The sequence below is a fragment of the Emys orbicularis genome, chromosome 1 (genome assembly GCF_028017835.1).
Source record: "Emys orbicularis isolate rEmyOrb1 chromosome 1, rEmyOrb1.hap1, whole genome shotgun sequence".
Lineage (NCBI taxonomy): Eukaryota > Metazoa > Chordata > Testudines > Emydidae > Emys > Emys orbicularis.
In genome coordinates, this window is record NC_088683.1 from 292,147,201 (window position 1) to 292,173,999 (window position 26,799).

The window sequence follows — 26,799 nt, forward strand, 5'->3', positions numbered from 1 at the left end:
CCACAAATAACATGGAAATGAACAGTTCTGAACGACGTCAATCACCTCAACAAGAAATGGGAAGATTTGGAGAGAAGGGCATTTGACAGGCAAGAATGGCAAATATGGTAGCCCAATGTGCAGCAAAGCACGGGATGGACTAAGGTCTAAGGTAAAGGCGCAACAAACTGATATGCATTGAACTGTCCCTCAAAATGAAGTAGCCCATAACACAATTTATTTTTATATAGTGTCCTTCACATATTGTGTCAGGGAACACTTTACAAAGCTTGTCATCCATGAATTTAAAAAATATATATATCCAGACTAGATTCAAAAAAGTTAAATAATTCAGTATCTCTCTCTATATATATATATTTAAAATAATGTGTCTGTACATCACTCTAGGTAGGGGATGTACAATTAGAATATTTACAAATCTTACAACAACACAAAACAAAACAATCCAAGAGCTCCACTTCATCCATTGAGGAATGCAGAGGTAACAAAAATACCACTTTCTTAACAGAACACATTCATATAAACCCGTCAGAACAGAATTCCCAGGAATGTAATGAATTGTGGATGTGCTCCAAGCAAAAAAATTGAACTGGTTTCTCTCTTATCTCCACCACACAACTTCTTCCCCCCATATTCCATGACTTTCCTATGTTTCCGTTGCCACATTCCAAATTGCCCTCCAAAGTGTCTGCTTATAAAGGGCAATTTTATAATTGTTCAGAGGTTCCAGAGGAGTCTCTGGTGGATGCTTCACATGGGTTATGCTGAATCAGTGCTTACATTGGCTATATTCCCTATGTGGCCTAAGCCAGCTACTTCTTGTGGAGTGCTGCTGGTCCCCTGTAGGCTGCCTGTTATGGAACAAGTTGTGGCCACTCTTTGGCACTGCATCCACCCCAAGATGTATTTGGAAGATCATTAGCTGTATGCTTCTATATTGTACCCTAAGATTAACTACATTAATATATCAAACATAAAATATTCATGAGTAATCTGATACCATGTATTTGATATTTTTTATTCCCGGTATTATCAGTCACTTTATTTTCCACCAAGAAGAGTTACGCAGTTTTCAATAATCTATCAAACTATGTACATCTACATGTAGCACAAATTACTTTACTGTTTATAGATGTTTGAGCACAATTAGAAAGTTTGAAAGACAGATGTCTTTAATATAAGGTATATTCCTTTGCCACATACTACAACGGCATTTACTCAGCAATTTATGACTTTTCAAGTAGTCTTATGGCCTGTCTAGTCCCACCAATTTCTCATTCTATTGTCTCCAGTAACATGCTTTTCTATATATGATTCAGCTGGCTCATTGATAGCAGCCTGTGGCAGGGTGGACTAGGTCTGGAGGCCCCTGCTGGAGGCCTTGCGGCCCTACCACACCCTGTCCCAGAATAGAGCAGCGAGAAGGCCTCTGGGCAGCCTACAGTGGCTGCAGAAGAGCGGCCAATCAGAGGGGCTGCTGGAGTGACCAATAAGGGGCCAGAAAGGCCAGATAAAAGGCAAGCAGCAGAGCAGAGCCTGCAGTTGCTGTGTGGAGCTTGACGAGGGAGGACTGGGTGCCTGGCTGGCTAAATGAGCAGCAGGCCATGGGCAGCTCACTGCAGAAAGCTCATCAGGCAGAACTGAGCCCAGGGAAGGCTGCCAAAGACCAGATGCCTGGCTGGCTGGATAGAGTAGCAGCAGGGCCATGAAAAGGTCAGTGCGGGCAGGCTGAGACCAGGGGACTGAGCCCAGGACCAGACCAGGTGAGGGTACTGAGATGGGCCAGGCTGGTCTGGTAGTAGACTGAGCCCAGGGAGGACTGCTGAAAAGGACAATAGCTGAGGATACTAAGATGGGCCCCAGCTGGGTGGTTGAAGAAGGCAGTGCATTGGAGAAGAAGCCTTCGAGCTACAGCCCCATACCAGGTCCAAGAAAGAACTTGGACTGTATACCCTGGAAGGGGAGACAGCATGTGCAGCTCAGCCGGAGGGCTGAACTGCCGAAGAGCAGCCGAGAGAACCAGCGGCTGGGGGGTGCTTGCGAGAGGCAGGCACCACCCTGATATAAGACCAAAAAAGAAAAGCGGGCTCACATCTAATCGAGAGAAAGGGGGCCATCCATGAGAGGTGGGTCCTCCCCCTACCCCATGAAAAGACTGTGTTTGCAGACACTATCGGCCAGGGAAAAGGGGGCACACACGAGAGGCAGATGCCAACCCCATTACACCACCTCACGTTCTTGCTGTTGAATGCAAGGTCAGCTATCAACAAAATCAACATTCTTCATGATTTCATTTTGGATGAGGTACCTGATATAACCTCCCTGGCAGAGATTTCTTTGGGTGCCATTTAATCTAGCCTGCTCTATTGTAGCCAACACAATGTCCCCTTTCCACTCCACCTTCAAAGGCCTCCGGCTGCTGTTTATCAAAATAACAGGAAGCCATGGAGTACTGCTAGATTCAAAACTAAGACTCCAATATCATGTAATATCAGTGGCTAAAAATATCTTCCATCTGCAGCTTGCTAGGAAACATCACCTCTTCCTCCCCGATAAGGATCTAGCCACAGTGATCCACGTGTTCAACACCTCCAGAACAAATAGCTGCAACTCACTATATCTGAGATTGAATGTGACTGCAATGCAGAGACTCATACACAATATAACTGCACATATGCTCAGTGAGATGTTCTATTGTGAACACATCGCCTTGTGCTACGATCCCTCCACTGGTTCACAGTCTGCTTCAGTTGCCGTTTACAGCCTTGGTTCATGACCTACCATAACAGATGCACTCATCTAGGACAATACAACTGGTAAAGCCCAAGATGAAGCACATCAAACCTAGAAATAAATAATTCACAGACACAGTAAAGGGGGTTTATAGTGGAATGAACTCCCAGAAGAGATGAAGTCAATCCAGTATAACCCTCTCTGATAATACCTTCCCACCATAAGTGGAATGAGTTATGAAAAAAATACATCTACCTAGGTAGAGTTTCTATAAACACGGAAGGAACACATGCACAAGATTCCATGAGGGACCCTGTCATGCTGATTTAATTCACCAGCAGAACACTTGGATAGAAAGACAGAAAATAGAAGATAGTATGAATCTGAATGCAAAAGAGCTCTAAGTCTTGACTCTTTTATCATATATTTTCATGCAATATGCATGAAAAAATTAGCTATGTGCCACTTCCATGTAAACTAAATTAAAATGGTGTGAATTAACAAGGCGTATTTGAGGCCTGGGATACTCATCCAACATGTGTGGTTATGTGTAAGCCAGAAAGGGTAGAGAAGATGAACTAATTTAATGGCACTGGGATAATCAAGTACAGATGTGGTTTAATGAATGAAAAACATAACATATGCATGTTAAACTTGCACAGCCAACATTTACAATACCTGGCTGATAACTGAAGCTTACAATGACCTTGTGAGCTTTTCATGGTGCATGTTTTTGCAAGGATGAACTGTTCTTGAACAATTTCTCTGGTGTATTAGGCAAAAAGATGCTTTCCTTCAATAACAGGCATCCCTGTCTTTTCTTGCTTCTTTTGTTCATCAGCAAAACTATGTATGGTCAATGTAAAGCATGTCTGACTTTTTTAACATGTGAAGACTCCTATTATACATCCCTGGTATCATATCTCTAGGTCTCTGGAACAGAACATAACTATATTCCTCACCTTTTACTTTTTGGTAGGTTTCCTTCTTACAACACTAAGTCTACAGAATAACTGGTTGTTAGAAGTTATTTTCTGCCCAGTAGTTTCATCTACACAAATATATTTTAAATGTATTTGTAGTCATCTTGGCATATGAGGATGTACAATGTGTCCTCCCCCCACCCCGCATGACAGTTTCTAAAGGTACAATTTTGGTGCAGCAGAAGCACCAACAGCAAAAACTCAAAAACATAAGTAAAGCAAACTTTTCTAAGGTAGTTGTTATACTTTGTGCTAAGAAATCAACTTGTTACTGTATTATGACATGAGCTACTTCTTTGTTGTTGTTCTTGCTTACTACATAGTGATAGAGATAATTTTTACATTTATGAATATGGAGCAAAGTAGCAAGCCTGTGGGGGATTTCCACATCTACATGGTAAAAATGTGTTTCTCTATGTTCATATTTGAAATACACACTGATCTGTATGGTGAACTATATGCTATTAGATACCAAGACAAAAGGCAACACATCCTGATTTGCAGCCAACACTTGTGTCTTGATGAGCAGATGATTCAACTAACATTAAAGCTACCATCCAATTCTGTAAGCAAAATATTGATGATTTAGTTACAAGAAAGAAAAAAATGCAAGAACTTCATATTTCACTAGAGTTCAAAGTCAGTGAGAGCATACACTTTGCTTAAAAATTTCTTTAGAATTTTTCACATAATTTTATTCAAATGCTAATAAAATTTGTTGGCTAAATCAATTTTTTTTGTCGAGTTATGCTTTAGTTATTTAGATAGTAAGCACTAGTTAGAATAACATCTGAAAATTTGGCTAGTTTTGTTTAAATATGCTATCTTAAATATATTTATTGAGGTATCCAAAAGTAATAACCATATAAAAAAATATTACAGTCGAGTTGAGAAGGTAATGTTTTAAAACACATCAACTGTTTACATCACAACAATCAAATAGATATTAATTACCAGATGCCAAATTCCTGTCACTGAACTTTGTAACATATTTGGTGACATACAATCCTACTCAGCTCAAGAGTGATTTTTTTCAAACTTTAGAGAATATTTTTTAAAAGGGTTAAATACAGAAAAATATCTGAAACTAACTGCACATTTATATTTCAATCTTCTATGGCATGTTGCCACATGTTGAGGCTATATGGGGAACATACATTTAACACTGGTGTCTTCACAAATAGTTTTGACACAATAAGGTGTGACGTTCAAGTTTCTAAAGTGACAACGTTTTTTCTGCCCTGTTTTTGGTTTACACTTTCCTTCACTAATCTCCCAAATGGGACACATTTACACAGTTAAGTTTTTGATAAAAATGAGCTGTCTCTGCTGTTCTCTTTAAAGGGTTTTTAAATCTTTTTTTTATCACTGAATACTGAGAGCAAAATCAATGCACAGGGGACTTTGCAGTTCAGCTGTCATTGCATAAATCAATATTTAAAATGCACAGTAGTGATTTTTCTTCCATTGAAAGTAGGGCTTTGTGTCCTGAATTTCTTGTTCTATTGAAATACATAACTGTCTAGGCTAGAATACAAACTCTAATATTGACTTATAACTAGATTTTACTAGCTCAATAATGATATAAAAGAACGGTAATAGAACTGCTAATGTTTGACTTCTGTACTCTTCTCGACGATTATTCAAGCTGTCTCTTATTGCGTTAGGGAAATCATCTCTCACCTTCTTCCACTTGCATTCACGAATGGCTTGGTGTAACACTCTTTTGATGGCTCACTAAAGCAAGGTAAAAATAGTGAAGTATCCTGAGGAAGACATGAGCTTATTATCAATTTTTTAATGAGAAAAGCTCTCTTTCCTCCTCCAAACAACTAATTTCAGCCAAGGAAGTGATTTGCAAATGCTGTGTGTATCATTGTATTGCCTACTACAGCCTTCCATCATGCATATGATGATTTATGAGCTAGAAGGTGAGGACATCCAATACAGTTTTGCCACTGTATTCCTCTCCTTGCCTTGTCACCATGAAATCTTTCATTCTGTGATTATGTCCCACTTGCACAATGGCCTTTACAACACCCCTCCCAAATGCTTACCTACCCCTAAGCAAATTTCTCTGCTGTGACTGAACATCCCTTGGGCGTACTGTCTGACGGCATTAATGGCAGAGACAAAGGGTAAGAATTAGATGTGTGGTGGCCCTCTATCTAGTATTTTCTACTACTACAAGAACACAAAGGCAGGAGGCTAATGAAGGCAGCTAGTCCTTAACCTGCAACCTGATCACAGTCTATGAAGTTTGCACACTCTTGTGATTCACGCTCTTTTGTTTACTGCTGCTGCTGCTGCATTTGTTGACGTCCTTTTACTCTCAGGGCCATGCAGCGGTCTCAGCACCAAAATCAAAAGACCTGCACGGGCAAGAGGGGGTACGGCGACAGTTAGACCTACAGACTTACTTGCCTGAGGAAGATTGAAGCATGCATCTGACTCTCCTCTCTGAAGGCTCCAGTGCACATCTGCGTCACCTACAGGGGAGGGGGCGGCTCGGAGGGAGGCGCTGAGGAGGCAGATGCTAAAATTGTACAGTGAGGACCATGACAGCTTCACAGGCGGGGAGCTGGTGTCCCCCCGCCTCGTGATGTATATAAAAGAAGCCCCGCTTGCTCCCTTCGCCAGCTCCCAGGCTTTGCTTGCCCAGATAACTGCAACCAGGGGAATCCCCTGAGAGACTGAGGGTGGGTGGGTGACTTTATTCTCTCCTTCTACTCTGTCACTGAGCAATGCGAGGCGGAGGAAGAGCCCCCCGGCGTTATACCCTGGCGGCGGCTGCTGAGCCCGCTCTCGGCTTGTGTCTGTGAATCAGATTAGTGCTTCTTGAGCAGCCTCCCTCATCCCCTCTCATTTGCAAGTCTCTCTCTTTCCTGAGAGCTGCCTCTGCCTCTCTCCCCCGCTTTTCCTTTATCGCTCTCCAGCTCGGTGCGCATCTCCATTCTCCGTCCTCCCTGCCTGTGTATCTCCCGCCCAGCGCCACTGCTTTCGGCCGGGCCCCTCAGCATGCCCAGCTGTGCTTGGAGAGGCTGGGGCTGCTGAGCCGGGACTTTCCGCCGCTGCCGGGGGGCCATCGCCGCGCGCGCGCGGGGCTGGGCGCAGCAGCTCAGCGGGCGCCCTCCTGCCTGGGCCATTTTGCAGTGTCAGGCTGCGCGTCGCGCCGCTCGTGCTTCCCCGGCTGCAGCCCCATTCCCGCGCGGTGCTCTTATCCCCTCTCTCTCTTCCCCGCTTGCCCAAAGCAGCAGCAGCAGCATGTCAGGCTCGGGCAGGAAGGACTTTGACGTGAAGCACATCTTGCGCCTTCGCTGGAAACTATTCAGCCACCCGTCGGCGCCGGCCGGGCCGGTGGGGGGCGGCTGCTTGCAGCCGGACGGCAGCTTCGAGCACTGGGGGCCGAGCCAGAGCCGCCTGCTGAAGAACCAGGAGAGGGGCAGCAGCGCCTTCTGGAAGAAATCCTCTTCCTCCAGCCCGCTGAACGGGACCCTGCTGCCCGCCACCAGGCATGGGCTGGGGCAGCGGCCATCGCCCAGGACCGTCTTCTACGTGGAGACCCTGGAGGAGGAGGAGGTGCGCGGCGGGATGGAGCTTACCCGAGAGCAGGAGAAGTCGCTGGTGCTGCAGGAGATGAAGGAGGAGCCGGCGGACTGTTCGGACTGCAGCAGCCAAGCAACAGGTGAAGGATGTGGACACAGGTACAGTGACCCGCGCGGCGCAGCCCATCTGTGGGGGTGAGGTTAAGGGGGAGAGGAGATCTGAGGTTTGATGCTCCCCAGACTGTGTCCGTGTTCACGGCCAAGCCAGCCTCAACTTTGGAGGGTTCTTGTTGGTTGGGTTGTTGTGATCAACTTTAGTTGGGCTAGCAAGTGGGTCGTCCCGGCAGGAGGAAGCTCAGCTCCACAAGGCTCATCAGCCTGGGGACTTAGGTCATTGCCACCAGGATTGCACGGGGGGCGGGGGGGAGAGGGGTGTTTGGCTTCTAGGTGTACTCTCGACCTTCCTCTAGCTCTTTACAGCAATGGGCAGGACATGCCTGCTATTCCTCCCTCCCGTAAATTGCTGGTGTCATGACAAGTGCTAATCAAAACCAACTGACTAGCTATTACACATTAGGGAAAAAATGGTAACTTGAAAAAAAAAAGTTTACTAAAAATGTCACTATGGGTGTTTTAAATGGAAAAGACTTATTAAAAGCATCAACAACCTAAAATTTGATAGAAAAAGATTACCTGAAGATGTGGCACTTTTTTTTTTTTTCAAATTTGTTACCTACATATTAAAAGATGGTGGCTCAGCATTTTCTCTCTCCTCAAATCAATTTCCTTTACACTGCATAGGCAAGTTCAGAGACAATATAGTATTTAGGACAATGAGAACCTACCTTTAAAATGGTGAACTGTCCAGCTTAAAGAGCAAAGGAGATACCTGAGAAACTACAAGTTAAGACAGTGAGAAAGGTGATTTCAGGCATGTGTTTTTCAGATCCCCATCCCCCGTTATTCAGTTATTTTTCTAACTTCTTAGGGTAAAAAGAAGTGAAAAGTTAAATTAATAGTATAGTCATTAAAAGAGTGGAGTGTAATTAACATTCAGTGTAGAGAGGACAAGACTTTTTGAGGCAAGTGAAACTGAAGAGTAGATCCCTGAGGTCCATCAACACTGCATCAGTGTCTGTCTCCCCTACTTTACTCATTACATTAGTAACTTTCATTGCATTTCTTTTGCTCTATATTTACTTTTTCCTCAGTTTTATTTATAAACAGAAAGGCAAGTCCTGGTATTCTGTTTGCTGTATTGCAAATAACACATATGTTAAGTATCTTATTATGTGCAGAGACAACATTGTATAAGTTCTCTGGGATTCACATGATTGAAGATCAAACTTCATTTGGCAGATGCCACTCTAGAGAATGTAAAAGCTTTCACCTGGGGACCAAAAACATATTTAATTTACTTGAAAAAGGCTTTTAACATTTTTTATCAATTAGTGTAGTTCATTTCACAGTAGCTACCTTGTTTAAACAAATGTGGACCATCCAAGGCATGAGTTAGAGTACTTTGTTAAAAGGGAGATCACTGGTGCTGAAATTTTATGTACTTTGGAGATTATTATTCAGAATGAGTTGGGTGTTTAACATAGAATTAAAGATACAAATATTTGCAATGTATATATAAGGAAAACCATCAGCACTTCATAATAAAGGCATTTATAGTTCATATAAATTTTCTATGCACACATTTATTGTTGGGCGCATCATTGATTTAAGGATCCTAAGAGATGCTGCATATTGACCAAAGAAAAAATACTTTCCAGCCTACTGAATTTGAATGGAATTGCTTTATCCATGCGGATAGGTATGATAATTAGATGTGTATTTTCTGACATGAGTTGTGTTTAATGGTTTATGTGTGTTCTTACGTTTTCAGACTGCATTGGTTTTATGCTTTAGATTCATTGTTACTTCAGTAACATACAAAGCCATCTATTATTGCTATTATTTTGTTAAACTCGTATATTAATTTTTTGAGTAGTTAAAATGGTTAGATTAAAGAAGGGAAAACAGTTTTATTGGTAAAAAAGAAAACAACCTGTTTTTCAAAAAGAAAAATGTATTGATTAAAATAGTTTTACAATACAGGATAATTTCAATTTAACTATTTCAGTTTTCAATACCATGATGTGAGGGTATAAAGTATTGAAATAATTGTTTTTCTGTAATAGAGCATCATCATCTTTATCCTTCTGACATGTACTGTTCGGCACAGTGAGTCAAGTATACTTCTACATTCAAAAAAACGGACATTTCATCTTACTGTTTAACACCTGACTTGATAGCTACCGTGTGCTGCCAACAATCTTCTCTATGCCCTGACCACTTTTGTTTTGCTTTCTATAGTAACTGTGCTTGCTGAAATGTAGTATCAACTTCACTGCTTGTTTACATCATTGTTTCTGTAAGATATATGATCCATGGTTCATTGTTGAATGACAGCCTGATTCTATCTAGGTCTATGGCACAAGTGCAAAGCTGCTAACCCTATACCAATGTGTTCGGCCCACTGAGTATGAAATTGTTCAAGGCTTGCAGCTCTGGTTTCCCATATTTTGATATGTGGTTTAAGACTGCTGTAACACTTCAAATACTTTTGATTCTGGGAACTGAAACAGCAAACTTGTTTACTACAAACTGGAAGTCCTGTAAGATTTCAGATTCCATTCATACATTGAAATTGTTGGTATACCTTTTGATATTATGATAAACTGAAGATAACGTAAGTTATTCCTAAAATGGTGTACTTTAGTATGATGGTATATCTGTCTTATAGGAAATATAAATCCACAGTATATACAGTAAAAATCCTTTCAAGAAAAGAAAGGAAATAATTTTGCATTTCTTGGATGAATGTTAGCTTTTTCATAACAGTAATTTTAAGACATATTTTAATGTTTGAAATTTTAAATAAATACCTCATAAGCATGAACGAATTGTAGAATTTATTTTTGCTGATGGGTGATGTGTTCTTAACATAAACACAATATGGAATAATGTGAGTTCCTGGTGCATGTAGTCAAACACTGTAACAGGTATAGGAAGGCAGTGTTTTTATGGGAGGGCCTAAATGTATGATTCCACTTTCTGTGAGTATGAATTTTATTCATGTCTTTCCTTGGGTTCTGATCTGATCTGCATGCTCATGCTCAGACAGTTTATTTGAATTCCTGTCACTGTTCAGGGCAACTGAAACTGTATGTCCCCTCAGTGGTCCATTAAGGGCACCCAATCCCAGGCTTCCAGCATCCCAGCTGTTGCCTTTCTTGGGTGGAGAGAGACCCACATCTTGGTCCCTTTTGACTAGGGTGTTTCCGGGCTACACAGTTCCCTGCTTTCACTACGTTATTCCCAGCAGAGACAGGTTGCCCAAGCACACCTGCTTGCTTTCACTTCAGAGATTGTTAATAGTGTGATAGCCCATGTTTATAGATGCCACACAGCTCTTTTTATGCAAGGCTATTTTATTTTTAAGGTAAAAGCACTGTTCAGAAAACTGATTAAGAACAATAAAAGAACCTACACACATGCTAATAAGCTTACCAGACATCACCCCAACTCTAACATGGGCTCTGGTAAGAGCAGGCCTTCAAAACCCCACAAAAAAATTCTCTTCTGTGATCACAAGTTCATAAGATTCTCAACTCAGAATTAGCATCCAGTGTTATGGATCTCAATAGGCCAAGTCCTTCCAACCCCCCACTAAGGATTGGGACTCACCGTGGACCAGGGATCCTGTCCATTTGCTGGATCAGGAAGAAGGCACCGAGCCAGTTTAAAACCAGGCTATTTAACAAAAAAATCCTTTCTTTGTATGTTGGTCCTTGCAGAATCCAGTCTGAACTAGTATATGTGTACCTTTCCAGGGGGGTGTCTTCACAGGGTAGTTAATGAAGGAGTTACATTAGCATCCGCCTACTAATAGAGAAGGTACATACAATTCCATAACACCACACACAAAAATTGCATTTTTAATACAATGGACCTCAATGATATTAAACCTAATTCAGTAAGGATTAATTTAATTCAATACATTTTCTCTTAATTCCATAAGGTTTGTCCAGGATATTACAAGATATTGTTAGTCTGTCACAATTCCCATCTATTGATGCAATAACTTTGTGCTGACAGCTTTTAACAACAGCATACCTTATAGGTGGAACTTCTTTCCTTTGACAGGTTTCAGAGTAGCAGCCGTGTTAGTCTGTATCCGCAAAAATAACAGGAGTACTTGTGGCACCTTAGAGACTATTCTTTCCTTTGGTGATTCATGACTCTTGACACAGGCTCAGTATTTAGATCTGAGCTAACGATTTAGCTGTTTGGTCTTAATTACTTTAACTCTTAAGTTTGACTTTTCTATTCTGTAAAATAGTGTGCAATACATTTTATGAAGGGTATTATACAAATGTCAGTTTGATTGAATCATAAAAGGCACATTTTGCTATGTCAAACTGATTTTGTTCACCTGCAAAGAGTTATGTGGAGCAAATCCCACAAACACGTATGCACTTGCATAATGACTATGTTAACAGTGTCATTGATACCAACGACACGACTTGCACAAGTAAAGATGCTCATACACATCACTTTTTCCAGGATTGGGCATCATATCAGATAGAGTACCCTCATAATTTTCTGCCTCTTTTATTGCTACTATCAAATACTTAAATGAATTAAAGAGTTAAAACCTCTGCATATATATAGTGCTAAAATAGTTGACAGTTGATTGTTTGATTTAGCTTGGATTTAAAGATTTGATAGGCAACCTAGAGATAACAATAGATACAAAAAATATCAGCTATATTTATTAGTAATGACATACACAAAAACCTTATTAAAAGAACATTGTTAAGATTGCAAAGTCAACCACTCAGAATTTAGGACGTAACGTTGTCTGTGCAATCTTAATTCAGCCCTCATGGGCATATGTTTTATGATACAGTCTTTAATTATATGTTCACATACTAGTTTTTCCTGCCTCATGCAGTGCACAAGATGCGCAATTAATCAGCTGTTATTCAATATTTTGTTTTATCCTCATTGTTCAATGTATGGCCCCAGACCTTAATTAAAGCACAATATTGAAACCCTGCTCTGAAGACAGAATTCTCAATTTCCTCACAGGATTATCTCTTGTTCCAGTCACTAGAGTATCTGACTGCTTCAAAAATATTAATTAATTTGTTTTCATAACATGTCTGTGAGGTGAGGGTGTTATTCTCCCTGCTTTACAAGTGGGGAACTGAGATACAGAGAGATAAAAGTCAAAAATATTCACTAATTTTGGGTGTGCAATTTGAGACTCCTAGGACATGATTTTGCAGAGCATTTAACATCATATATCACTTTATAAGTTCAAAGCACAGTTCCCATTGACTTGTGTTGCAGCTGTGAGTGCTCAGCACTTTTGCGAATCAGAGACTCAGTTGAGCATTCAGAAAATGAGGTCCTCTCTGGCGGTCAGCCTAGAATAAGCTGGGCTGCTCCCTTTTATACTGCGGCAGCAGTTGGAGCATGCCCAGCACGGTCTGAGAGGCAGGACATCTGCCAACCGTATTGTGGGGTTAACTCCTCTTGCCCAGTGCGTGGTATGTACATCCCGTCACACAGACACCCCTTAAGAGGGACCCCGGTGGGTCGTCCATCTCCCTCTCCTCCCCTCCCAGCCTGTAGAAGAAGTCCGCGTTGGAATGAACCTTACGAGGTCGATAACACGTGGAAGTCATATGGTTGGAGGGAGAGGTACCAACGCATAATCCTGGGGTTGGTGTCCTTCATGCTGTGTAACCATCAGAGGGGTGCAGGATCGGTAATCAGTGTGACGGTGCTACCGTGCAGATAGTAGCATAGAGCATTGATAGTCCACTTCACTGCCAAGGGCTCCTTCTCGATCATCGAATACTGTGTCTCCCTGGGGAACAGTTTATGGATCAGATATAAAATGGGGTGTTCTTCTGCATTGCTTTCCTGGGATAGGACGGCCCCTAATCCCACTTCTGAGGCATGGCCCCGTCTGGTTTCAGGACCAGTATGATCAGGCTTCACCATTCGCTTCGAGATTCTTCCACCACTCCCAGCTCAAGCATCGTCTCTAAATCCCGGTGGACAGTGTTCCACATCTTCCTGGGGAGGGGCCAACGGTCATCCCTCACCCTCTGTCACGGTGTTGTTGCAATGTGGTGGCTTATGATCGGTCTGCCCTGGGAGTGTTGACAGGACATCCAGGTTGTCCTGTAGGAGATGTTGTAATGGTTCCTGTTGTGCGGGGCCAAGGCCTTCTCCCATTACCACCGGCTTCGGCTCTGGAGGTTCTCCCACAAGGGGACCCAGTTCCAGTTCTGGGGGCGAAGGTGCGATGAATAAGGCCTCTTTGTCTTCCAGGCTTTCAACAAGTTCATGTGATATGTGCATACATGCTTCCGTCACCCCGGCAACCTGATCTCATAATCTACTGGTCCTACCTGGTGAGACGCCTCAATGGGGCCTTGCCACTTGGCTAATAGCTTCAACTCAGTGGAGGGAAATAATAGTAGAACCCAGTCCCTGGGCTTAAAGCTGTGTACCTTAGTCCCTGTGTTGTATTGTTACTCCTGGGTTCACTGGGCTTGTAACAGATTCACTCGAGCGAAGGTGCCCAAGGCCTGGAGATGCTCATGGAGTCATAACACATAGTGGGTAGTTCCCAGGACCTGTGTCTCTTGTGCCTCCCAGTTGTTTCTCAGGAGGTTGAGGATGCCCTGAGGTTGTCTCCCACAAAGGAGCTGAAAGAGGAGTCAAGGCTTGGGGGACCTCCCACACAGCAAACAGTAGAGTGGGGCAACAACAAGTTCCGATGTCAGGGATCATCTTCTATGAACATGTGGAGCATTGACTTGAGGGTTCCATCAAAGCATTTGACTAACCCATCAGTTTGTGGGTGGTACACTGAAGTCCTGAGGGTTCTAATGTTCATGAGGTGGCACAACTCAGCTATCAATTTGGAGGACAAATTGGTGTCCTGATCGGTTAGGATTTTCGTGGGTATCCTGACCTGAGCAAAAATCTTCACTGACTGCGTCACAATGTTAGGGGCCATAGGCGTGCGCATAGGCCTTGGGGTTCCGTGTCATATAATCAATAAGTACAAGGATGAATCGGTTCCCTGTCCGGTCCGCTGGCACTCGGGACAGGAGCCACAATAATCTCTTATTTCCTGGTGTATGCCAGGCCAAAAAAACCCCCAATGTGCTATCCTCTGGAGTATCTTCTTTCTACCCAGGTGTCCCACCCAGGGTACTGCGTGAGCCAGCTGCAAGAGATTCCGGTGTAATCCAAGAGCTGTCGGATAATTTCCTGTGTTTGGGGTTCCTGCACCACTTGGTAAAGGTGTTATCCCCAGATCACAAACTGTGGTCCTTGGGAAGGTTGAGGGGTATTGTCCCCTTCTTGGTCTGGGGTTGCCGCCTGTTCCCAGGCTTGATTTAAGAATGGGGGCTGTCAAGGGTCCTTCCCCACTCTGAACTCTAGGGTACAGATGTGGGGACCTGCATGAGAACCTCTAAGCTTAACTACCAGCTTAGATCTGGTTTTGCTGCCACAACCCAAATTATTTATGAGTTATTTGGGAAACTCTGTCTACCTCCCCCTCAGAATATCTCCCTCCCAAGTACTATAACCCTTCCCTGGGTAGCCTTGAGAGACTTCTCCACCAATTTCCTGGTGAACACCGATCCAAACCCTTGGATCTTAAAACAAGGAGAAATTAACCATTCCCCCTCTTTTCCGCCCACCAATTCCTGGTGAGTCCAGATCCAACCTCCTTGGATCGTAAAACAAGGAAAAGTCAATCAGGTTCTTAAAAAGAAGACTTTTAATTAAAGAAAGAAAGGTAAAAATCATCTCTGTAAAATCAGGATGGAAAATAACTTTACAGGGTAATCAGATTCAAAGAGCCCAGAGGAACCCCCTCTAGCCTTAGGTTCAAAGTTACAGCAAACAGAGGTAAACACTCTAGCAAAAGGAACATTTACAATTTGAGAAAACAAAGATAAAATTAACACGCCTTGCCTGGCTGTTACTTACAAGTTTGAAATATCAGAGACTTGTTCAGAAAGATTTGGAGAGCATGGATTGATGTCTGGTCCCTCTTAGTCCCAAGAGCGAACAACCCCCAAAACAAAGAGCACAAACAAAAGCCTTCCCCCCACCAAGATTTGAAAGTATCTTGTCCCCTTATTTGTCCTTTGGGTCAGGTGTCAGCCAGGTTACCTGAGCTTCTTAACCCTTTACAGGTAAAAGGATTTTGGAGTCTCTGGCCAGGAGGGATTTTATAGTATTGTACACAGGAGGGCTGTTACCCTTCCCTTTATAGTTATGACAGGGGCTCCCTCTGCTTTTGGGCAAAGTTCCCATCATGCTCCAACTCTGCCTGGGCATCTTCTACAGGGCACTTCGTGCCTGGATGGGAGTTGGTGGATGGCTCAGGGGATTTAGATGGCCCTTCTCCAGGATCGGGTTCCGAGGGGTGGCCAAATAGTTCCCCCCTTGTTGATCCTGATTCTCCCCCTCCCGGATATTGTCTGCCATGGTCCTTCAGGCAAATAGGGGCAAGGAGGGGGTGGAGTTGGGGCGAGGACTTTGATGAAGGGGTTGGAATGGGGGTGGGGGAGCAGGGGTGGAGTCGGGGCTGAAAGTGTCCCTCTTGGGCACATTCCCAGCAATGGTCTTTGGCTCCCCCAGCCCTGGAGTCAACCTTTGGTGGGCTCTGTCTCTCCTGAGGGTCTCCTTCCCTGTTGGTATGGGTCCAGCTGCCTGGCTACCTGCATTTGAGGGTTCGGGGGTTAGCTAGAGGTCAGGGGAGGTGTCATGCTTCCCCTGGGTCCATTTTGAGGGGGTTCCCCCCAGCCTGTCCGTATCTCTTCCTCAGGCTTCCGGACTTCAGAGGCCGTGTCTCTGGACTGTTAGCCGCCAAGTAGTCCTCCATTAGTTCTATGGCCTCTGCCAGCCTCAACGGCCAGTGCCACTGCACCCACTCCTTCCCTTCACTCAGGAGGATCTGTTGGAGGACAACGATCTCTGCCACTTGGGCCCTGACCATTTCTCTGGCTCTAACCATCACCAGGCATTGTCCCACAGGTGTTTAGGCCTTATTAGTGTATAATCTGAAGTAGAACTCCTACTGATGTACATGGGAGTTCCCATTTGAATCAAGATTAACATACAGTCCTTTCTGGGGTTGGTTAGGAGCTCTGTGCTGCTGCAGGAAGTTGAATGCAGATCAACTGTACAAGACAAACTTAAAGGACAAAAAAATTATATTGTTTTGGAAAATGAAACATATTGATTAGCAGCAAATTTCTTTACCGCTTAGGTTGCCATAGAGAAAGATCAAATTTTGGAGCCCTCACAAATCAGTGACAAACGAGAGGTTGAACAATTCATTTACACACAGTGCCCATCCTTTCTCTGTTCTCTGTATTCCCTGATCAGTCAACACTTAGAAAAAGGTTTCTATGTCTTTGCTGAATTTAAGATAGAATAATAGAATTGTAGAAATGTAGGGCTGGAAGGGATCTTGAGAGATCATCAAGTCCAGCCCATGATGCTGAGGCAGGACCATCCCTGATAGGTGTTTGTCCAACCTGTTCTTGAAAGCCTCCAGTGATGAGGATTTCACAGACTCCCTTGGAAACCTATTTCAGAGCTTAACTACTCTATAGTTAGAAAGGGTTTCCTAATATCTAACCTAAGTCTTCTTTGTTGAATATTAATCCCTTTACTTCTTGTCCTATTTTCAGTGGGCCTGGAGAACAATTGATCACCATCATCTTTTTAACAGCCCCTAACATAGATGAAGGCTGTTACCAGGTTTCCCCTCAGTGTTCTTTTCTCAAGAGTAAACATGACCAGTTTTTTTAACCTTTCCTCATATGTCTGGTTTTATAAATCTTTTATCATTTTTGTTGCTCTCCTCTGAAGACTCTCCAAATTCTCCCCATCTTTCTTAAAGTGTGGTACCAAAAACTGGACACAGAACTCCAGCTGAGGCCTCATCAGTGCCAAGTAGAGTGGGACAATTACCTCCCGTGCTTTACATATGACACACCGGTTAATAAAATCCAGAATGATATTAGCCTTTTTCACAACTGCATCACACTGTTGACTCATATTCAATTTGTGATCCACTGTAACCAACAGATCCTTTTCAGCAGTGCTACCACCTAGCCAATTATTCACTATTTTGTAGCTCTGTGTTTGATTTTTCCTTCCTATGTGAAGTATTTTTCACTTATCTTGATTGAATTTCATCTTGTTGAATTCGGTCCAGTTCTCCAATTTGTCCAGGTCCTTTTGAATTCTAATTCTGTCCTCCAAAGTGCTTGTAATCCCTCCCAGTTTGGTGTCATCTACAGATTTTATAAGCATACTGTCCACTCTGTTATCCAAGTAATTAATAAAAATATTACCAGACCAAGGACTGACCCCTGCAGGACCCCACTAGGTGTGCCCCCTCGGTCTGACAGTGAACCATTGACAACTGCTTTTTGAGTATGGTCTTTCAACCGGTTGTGCACCCACTGTGATGGGTTCGGTCACAGAGACCCCCTTGGTACTGTCACCTGACGTACTAGAATTACCTCTGAGCCTGTTTTCCTTGCCAGCTTGGGACTCCAGAACCCTGCCTTGTTGAGCCAGACATGCTAGCCTGCTGCAACACAATCCCAGATCTGGTCCACACCCCCAAAGCTGCAGACTTTAACCCAGGGATCGGCAACCTTTGGCACACGGCCCGCCAGGGTAAACAACCTGGCGGGCCGGGCCAGTTTGTTTACCTGCTGCATCCACAGGTTTGGCCGATCACGACTCCCACTGGCCGCGGTTTGCCATCCCAGGCCATTGGGTGCTGTGGGAAGCGGTGCAGGCCAAGGGATGTGCTGGCTGCCGCTTCCCGCCGCCCCCATTGGCCTGGAGTGGCGAACCACAGTGAACCCTGTTAATGAAGGAATTTAGGAAATATCAGTCAGATATGGAGAAAGGATCAATGCATTTATGCTGTCTTAAAATTGTAGAAAGTTTCCTTATGAATATAGGGGGTCTGAGAGAAAGGTTCTGTGAAAAAATCTGAACACAGATGTTTATTTACTTTTGGAAAATGCATACCAGGTTTGGAGTAATTTGCCCAGCTATACAAGATAACACTTCAGATTTACCTCCGATAACTTTATTGAATATATTGTATCAGCTGATATCAGTTGAAACATTCTTTGTGTTTATGAGAGTAAGATTTAGTACAAGTCAAATATCCAAGTAGGAAGAAAATTTGAATGCTGATTTCATTATAGTTAAAAAAGTCTGATTTAAATGTATTATTATAGACCTGGTATAACTGACCTGCATTTGGGCTATTATGTTTGTGATCTCTAAAATATTCCTCTTAGAGGATAATCTATTTATCATTGGATTTTGTACTGCGTTCTACTTTAAATGTTTAATTAGTTTATTTGGTTAGAGATTTTCATTTTTAGTTTTTTATCCTGTTTATTTATTTAATAAAAACATAGTACTAGAGGTAGGCAGCACAACCTCAGACCATATAGTTTTTTTTTTTTTTTTTAAAGTAAATGTAGAATAAACAGTTCTTGACCTTTCCATATAAACATTTTTTAAAAATTGTCAGTTTTCTTTTGTATCTATGGAATACAGTACTTATACCTTAACAACTGCTGCATATATGGTAGTTCTTAATTCCAGAACACTTTAAATACAAAAAAGAATTCAGTGCTAAGTGTTTTGTTTATTATGAATGTGTTCAAGAATATATTTGGTTATGTTTAAGGATTTTGATTTGAGTTACACATAGATTGCCTTTTAATTATTTTCATGTAAAAGATTAAGGATTTGTGTTTAAATATATGGAAGAACAGGAAAGTAGGTGCAAGAGACCACTTTTGCACAATGCTCATCCAATAGAATGTAATAAAAGGCTTGCTACAAGTTATGAAGACCAGGTTTAAAATAAAAAAACATAAGCTTCACATGATGATTGACAGGATTTATTATTATTTCAGTTATTTTTCAAATATATTCTCTTTTTTATGGCCATTCCTCTTTTTGTTTGACCTTTTGCAATTTTTCACTGGCTTCCCTTTGGATTTCCTATCCCCATAAAAGGAATGAAAATCTTGTCAGATTCCTACATCATCCCTGGAATAACCTAAGAAGGCTATGACAGGATGGCTTGTGCAGTTATGATTTATATGGGCTCCTCAAACCACCTCCAAACCGTCCTCTACCAGGCCAGAAATAGAACTACCTTAGTGTGACACTGTCATTCTATGATGGCAAGCAAAGGAAAGTGGCACAGCAAATACAGAACATAAATACTTCCCTTTCTAATAATTAACAGTGGTAGTTTGTTCTGTTCCAACAGTGCTACCACTCCCTGCCAACCCTAGGGAACCAAACACAAAGTTCAAAACCTGGTCTTAGCGAGGTAATAAAATTCACAGCTGGTAGACTAAAAGAAAAACCCTCACCTCAGTTTATTCTCTTTAGTTCATTTCAGTTTATTTCAGATAACTGCAGTGTAATTCATAAAAAAATCTCTTATTTAAACCAAAATATCAGTCTTGACATTTGTCTTTTTATGCATAATCCCCTCCCCCCCCCCCCCCCCATTGCTATCAATTGTTTATATTAGAGTAGCTCCTAAAGGCCCCAACTGAAATCAGGCCCCATGGTGCTGGGCACTGTACACATACATACTCAGAGACAATCTCTGCCTTGAAGAACTTGCAGTCTAAATAGACAATATGAAGGAGAAGTGTAAGCAAGTATTATCCCATACTATAAAGGAGGAATTGAGGAACAAAGATATTAAAAGACAGCCAAAGTTCACACAAGTAGACTGTTGCAGAATCAAACTTGAACCCAGATGTCCTGAGTTCCAAGTCAGTGCCTTAATCACAAGACCGTACTTTCTATGCTCTCCTAAAATAAATATTGTACTAAAATAATTTTTACCCACCATTCTCACAAAAGAGATGGAGGAGGGGGGTGTCTATTTGACCCCCCCTTTTATTTCAAAAGCTCAACTGAAAAGCCCTCATTTAACCAAATCAATTTCATGTTGCTTATTGTATTTGGATAAATGATGTTCCACTGTTGACTGCTTACTTATTGTTTTAAATTCTGCACTTTATCCTAAATTTAATGAAGAAATAAAGGCTGAAAACAGAACTAGGCCTCTCAAATACCATCTGCCTAATCACCATCTGATCTGCTTGGTCAACATTCTGCTCAAGTGGCATTGTACAAATGGAAGCTTCCAACATTAATGCAAATCCTTAAGAAATAGTTAACAAAACTTTGTTTGTTAGAGTTACATAATGTCCTTTATCTTCACTTTGTTATTGTCAACTATATCATTCAGTTTGCAAATAGTTTAGAAGATGAATACACCATGGAAAGATATTTTGATATAAAAGAAACATTAAAAATCTCAATGTGTCAGTTTTTTTGGTCAGAGAATGCAGAAATAAAATATACAAATGAAAGAATAATGGGGAAGAAAGAGTATTGTTAACTGATTATTATTATTTGTTTGTTTATTTATTTATTTATTTATTTATTTATCAGGTCCCTATTGTACAAACAGAATATGGAAGACAGTCACTTCCCAAAAGAAAATAATCAATAAACAATGTTTACAATAAACTATATCAAAATCAACAATTATGACAACAGTAATCAGTTTTATAAAAGTGATGAAAAGTTGAAATAGGCAAATATGAAATCAGGATCATGACTTTAGGAAAATTTTGGCCATGCAGTTTTATATAATATGTTCTTTCTTTTTCAAATGTGTATATTTGAATAATTTGGTCAACACCCATTTCAATCAGCACCTCAGTCTTCCTCACATGTAATTCATGGGATGATGCAGTTACTGCAAACTTAATTTAACTGTGCACACAAGTGCAGCACAGGCTTTCTTTGATTTCTTCAGTCCAGTACAGGGTCTGAGAAACTTATCTGTGATGCAACAGTAACTCATCTGAAAATTAGATGCCTATTTATGTCATCACATTTTATTATTCTGTTTATTGTACCTAATCTGTTGTATGTTGTGTACTTATGGTTTACTGGTTAGTTTTCATATTCATGTCTGGCATACACAGAATAGTAACTAGTACTACATAATGATAAACAGGAATACATAAAGTTGTATACAAATGCATAATTATATTTTATTTGAAAAATAATGCATGATCATGTAGTTACAGTCTGTACTGCAGAGTTAATGTTGTGTATTCAATCTAAACTATGGTATTTCCTGACTTTTGAGTTTTTAAACATGTATACATTAGGTTTTTCTCACATAGTTCGTTCACAGAATTTCTCAGATTTTTTTAATAAGAAACAAGATATTAAAAATACACTTGAAAAAATGAGTTGTACTCTCAAAACCATTGAAGCTAAGATTGGGAGAGCCACAGAATACACACAATTGGCCAGATTTTCAGTAAAGAATCTTTTCTAATTTATTTAGAGATCAAAACTAACTTTTAACTGTCCCACTCTCCCCTGGTACCAGTACTTTCAAGCAAGCCCTATATTTCTTAACTTTCTAGAAAAAAAGATGTGTTATACAGAAAACTAGCTTTAATAGAAGTGACAATGTCAGGTGAATTAGGAAACAAAAAATTATAACTAATTTATATCCATCTTTGCAGATAGCTTTTCTAATAAACAAGTGTCCATATATGGCATGCTGGAAGAAGGATGTTGACTTTCTATAAGTCAGTGTACAGTCAATGAGTCAGTGAAGAGGAAGACAGGAGACAGAAGTGCTGTAGTGAAGAGAGTTTCCTTATTCTCATAAAATTCCTTATCCAGTGTTAGAAGAAAGCAAATCTTTCTGTGATTCTTTACCTTTCTTGTATGATATACAGCAGGGATTCTCAAACTGGGGGTCGGGATCCCTCAGGGATCACGAGGTTATTACATGGGGGGTTGCGAGCTGCCAACCTCCACCCCAAACCCCACTTTGCCTCCAGCATTTACAATGTTGTTAAATATATAAAAAAGTGTTTTTAATTTATAGGGGGGGGTCACACTCAGAGGCTTGCTATGTGAAAGGGGTCACCAGTACAAAAGTTTGAGAACCACTGATATACAGCATCCCTCTCAGACCTCTTTATGTCTTAAAATATTTAAAAGGACCAAGACCCAGCATAATTTACAAAGTATCAAACCTCCCCTATCCCTTTCTACCTTGAGTACATTTTTTCATTATGCAACGATGTCATCATTTAGTTGTACAGGGCAAACTACATTGTCTATGAGCTGAGAAAAAAAGCCTTTAGCAAAATATACTGCACATGCACAGTGTACAATTTTCAGTGGGTCATAACTTGATAGGATGAAAGCCAGATTACATAGGAACATGCAAAAGCACTTATTCCTAACATTTGCTATTTTCAAATGACATATCAAATATCAAAATATCAAACCCTAGCCTCTTTTAGCTGTAGGACATTTTTAGAAAAGGTTGCAAGAATTATTTGTAATTAGAAAAGTGTATATTTTTCATTCTCTTCATTCAGACTCAAAACTAGCAAAACTATTTCTATTCCAACTTTTTTTTTAAAAAATCATCTTTGGGCAGAGACTGAGCCTGGAAAATTTCATCCCAAAGGTGAAAGTTTCAAGTTCCACTATAACAAATGAAAACACATCACATATATATCCAAAACAGTATGGAAGAGTGTATCAGAGAACACCTCTTTGACACAAATGCACAGGGTAATCATATCTTCACAGCTGTCTACAATTTTGTGCAAATTCCTAATTAGCTTCTCTGAATAATTGAGTTGACATCTTAAAGTCCAAAAGCAGTAATATTTTCTGTACAATTCTGGAATATTTGAATCACGGGATCCATAAGTGTACAGTAACTCACTTAAAGTCATCCCGGTTAACGTTGTTATCTTGCTGATCAATTAGGGAACATGCTCATTTAAAGTTGTGCAATGCTCCCTTCTAACGTCGTTTGGCAGCCACCTGCTTTGTCCACTGCTTGCAGGAAGAGCAGCCCGTTGCAGCTAGCTGGTGGGGTCTTGGAACCAGGGTGGACCAGCAGCCCCCCTATCAGCTCCCCGCTCCCCTAAGTTCCCTGTGCAGCAGCTGCCCAGCAGGCTAGCAACTGCAGCTGTCCCTCCCCCCACTGCCATGTGCTGCTCCTGCACTCTGCCTTGGAGCTGCTCCCCGAGACTCCTGCTTGCTGTGCGGGGGAGAATGGAAGAAGAGGGGGGCTAATGTCAGGGTGTCCCCCTCCCCCTTGCTCCTGCACCCCGCTTAGCCCATCTTCCATAGAGCAGGAGGGACACACAACAGGGCTCAGGATGGAGGGAGCTTGCTGGCAGCAGCTGCATCTCAGCAAGCTGATCTAATTAACAAGGCAGTACACTTAAAGGGGAAAATGCACATCTCTCTCTCTCTCACCCACGGTGTGTGTCTCTGTCTGTCTGCGATGCTGTCTCCCCTCCCTCCATTCCTGCTGCCTTGTAGAATGTGAGAGTTAACCCTTGAGAGCTCAGCCAATTGCTAGTTCATCATTTAGCAGTAAGGCATTCCCTGGGAAATATCCCACCCTCTGACTCTTCCACCTCAACCAAGCTTCACAATCATCATCACTGTGTACCGGTATTAAATTGTTTGTTTAAAACTTATACTGTGTGTGTGTGTGTGTGTATATATATATATATATATATATATATATATATAAAATATAGTCTTTTGTCTGGTGAAAAAAATTCCCTGGAACCTAACCCCCTCTTTTACATTAATTCTTATGGGGAAATTGGATTCGCTTAACATTGTTTTGCTTAAAGTCGCATTTTCCAGGAACATAACTACAACATTAAGTGAGGAGTTACTGTATCTCTTAAGGAGGGTGAAACTTTTTATTCTCTCACTTGCTGTTTTAATTTTAACATCAAAAATTTAAAAAAAATGCAACTTATTCACTTCATTTTGGATTTTAAGAAACTTCAATATAAACATCTTGAATTTAAAATGTGATATTGTAAACTGCTTATTATACACACTGGAAAAATAATGTAAGCTTCTACCTTCCTTTTTCTTATAAAGTTCTTAATATTACTTCACTTCTTGCTCCAGGGGAAAAGATCCACCACATAATAAGACTGCTGGAGTCTTAAACAAAACCTTTCTGTTCCATTTTTCTCCACTGTGCATACACATTCTTGAGGCAGTAGTAGTACTGTACTAAGTACACGGAGAAGCTGTACTTGCCTAGTTAAACCTTAAGCTTTAACTTGACCAGTTTAGCAATTTCAGTTGGCTAACTTGGGAATTAAATGGAAAGAAGAATGTGCTAAAAGGAAGAAAAGTGCAAATGTTGCCCATAGCTAGGAGGTGGTTACTTGGAAAAAGTCTTTCCTGTTTTCACAAGATTAATTCACTGGGGAGATGTCATTCACAAACAGATGAGGATTCCTTTTTCAGCCTAGAATGTGATCAGTGTTTTGCAGCGCACACACACACACACAGTGGAGTGTGCTTTGTTGCTAATCTGAAAATTACATTTCTTGGTCTTTGTTCAATTGTGCCACTATATGAATGTTATTTAAATTGGTATATATTTTTGTCAAAAATAATTTTTATAGTATAGTTACCTTATTGTGTAACAGATTAATTAGTACTGTATTTGCTTGCATTCTAGTTACCTGTGAGAGCAGCTAGGGATTTAAACAACAATAATCAACTTTAGATGGATAAAGTGTACACTAATCAGTGACCTCTTAATAAGTAGACTTAATTATTTTTGAATGGGAAGTTTTATGGTCTTCTATCAACATATTTTGACCTTATACTCTTTTTGTTATGTACTTTCTTAATAGGATTTAGTGCCATTGGGAATTGAGCCATAGTAGTCGTACATCAAAAACTACCATCACAGTTAAAAGCCGTTAATAGGGGCAAAAGATCAGTATTACTCTTCTGCTAAACCTTTAGATACATGCTATGTTCTGCCACTGTTTGACCTCTTCAAATGGCATTTACTTGCAAATCTCTACATTGCATGGAAATTCATTTAAATAAACATTGTGAAGCTAGTTTCTGGGCCTTTAAGTATTCTTTAAGATTAGGTACAATTGGAAAGGTTTAATTCAGGTAAATGGTGTTAGAGTGGATGCAAGGATATGAGTTTACAGTAACCTTATGAAGACTATAAAATTTTTCTTCAATCTAATTATTACTGTATATAATCTTTTAGTGGTTCTCTTAAATTTCTAATTTATATTCAACTTACAAACATTGTGTTGTTTTTTGTATAAGGCCATCTAGTATTTTGGAAATTAATACATGCAGAATTATAGGTATGTAAGTCTGGAAGGGACCTTCAGAGGTATCAAGTCCAACCCCCTGCATGAGGCAGGACCAAGACCATCTCTAAATGCTTTGACTAAGAAAATACCTTACAACTTATTTTAATAATTCATTCATGCAGACATCACACAATGGACCTGGATTGCAAGAATGGATAATGCTGTAAAATGCTGCCATATGACAAAAAAATTAGATTGTGTGGTGACGATAGTATTACTGATATTTATTTACTGAACCAAAGGCCCCAAATCAGGATAATGTCCACATTGTGCTAGGCAAACATGCAGCACAAACATGCAGGAAGGTTTGATTCCTAAGAATTAATAACTTAAATTTGAGCAGGAAAGGTGGGAATGGTTGGTAACAGATACTGTGAGTGTAGGGAACTGACCTGTGAGCCTATTGATGACCAGCAATACAATAGATGAATCTTAAGATATGTTTTTAAAACAGAAATATCAGTGAGATAGGGTGCAGAATGTTGTCTGTTACACATAGCTGATAGAAAGCCGGTAAAAGGTTCAACCTCCAAGAGAAAGGAGGGGAGTTAAAAGGAGGTCAAAACTTGCAAAGGTGAAGGTTAGGTGAAGAAGCACGGGAATCTCCTTTGAGATAATGTGAGTTAATTTCAGGGATAAGGCTGCATGGGTTTCTGAAAATAAAAAAAAAAAAAGATGTTTTACTGGAATCAGTCTTTCATGACCTGGCTGATAGAGTTGTGTTTGCATGCGTGGAGAATGGGGCAAGCTGCAGCTTTTTGATCAGAATGAAGTCTGGTTATGAGTAACTTTTTGTGAGGCCATAAATAAGGGAGTAGCAGTAATTAAGATTGATTATGGATGAAATCAATGAATGAATGATTCAGCAGAGTGAATGCCAAGGTAGTGGGGGCTGTGTTGCAGAAATGATTGTAGACAGAATGGTGTAGTGAAAAAAGGAGCTTGACTTTAATGACTTCATGATTACAAAACTGAATGGTTAGAGGTTAGAGCAGGGATCGGCAACCTATGGCACACGGCCCATCAGGGAAATCCGCTGGTGGGCCAGGATGGTTTGTTTATCTGCAGCGTGTGAAGGTTCGGCCAATTGCAGCTCCCACTGGCCACGGTTCACCGTTCCAGGCC

At 41.0% G+C, this 26,799-nt stretch overlaps 1 protein-coding gene across 2 annotated transcripts in view; it reads left to right on the forward strand.

Annotated features, from left to right (window-relative positions):
- Nucleotides 1–6,980: 6,980 nt before the first annotated feature.
- KLHL1 (kelch like family member 1) overlaps nt 6,981–26,799 on the forward strand; it is a 442,456-nt gene continuing 422,637 nt past the window's right edge. For both annotated transcript variants that reach the window (XM_065409976.1, XM_065409983.1), the window contains exon 1: nt 6,981–7,420. In XM_065409976.1, coding sequence (XP_065266048.1) covers nt 6,981–7,420 — 440 coding nt within the window. The remainder of the gene's footprint in view (nt 7,421–26,799) is intronic.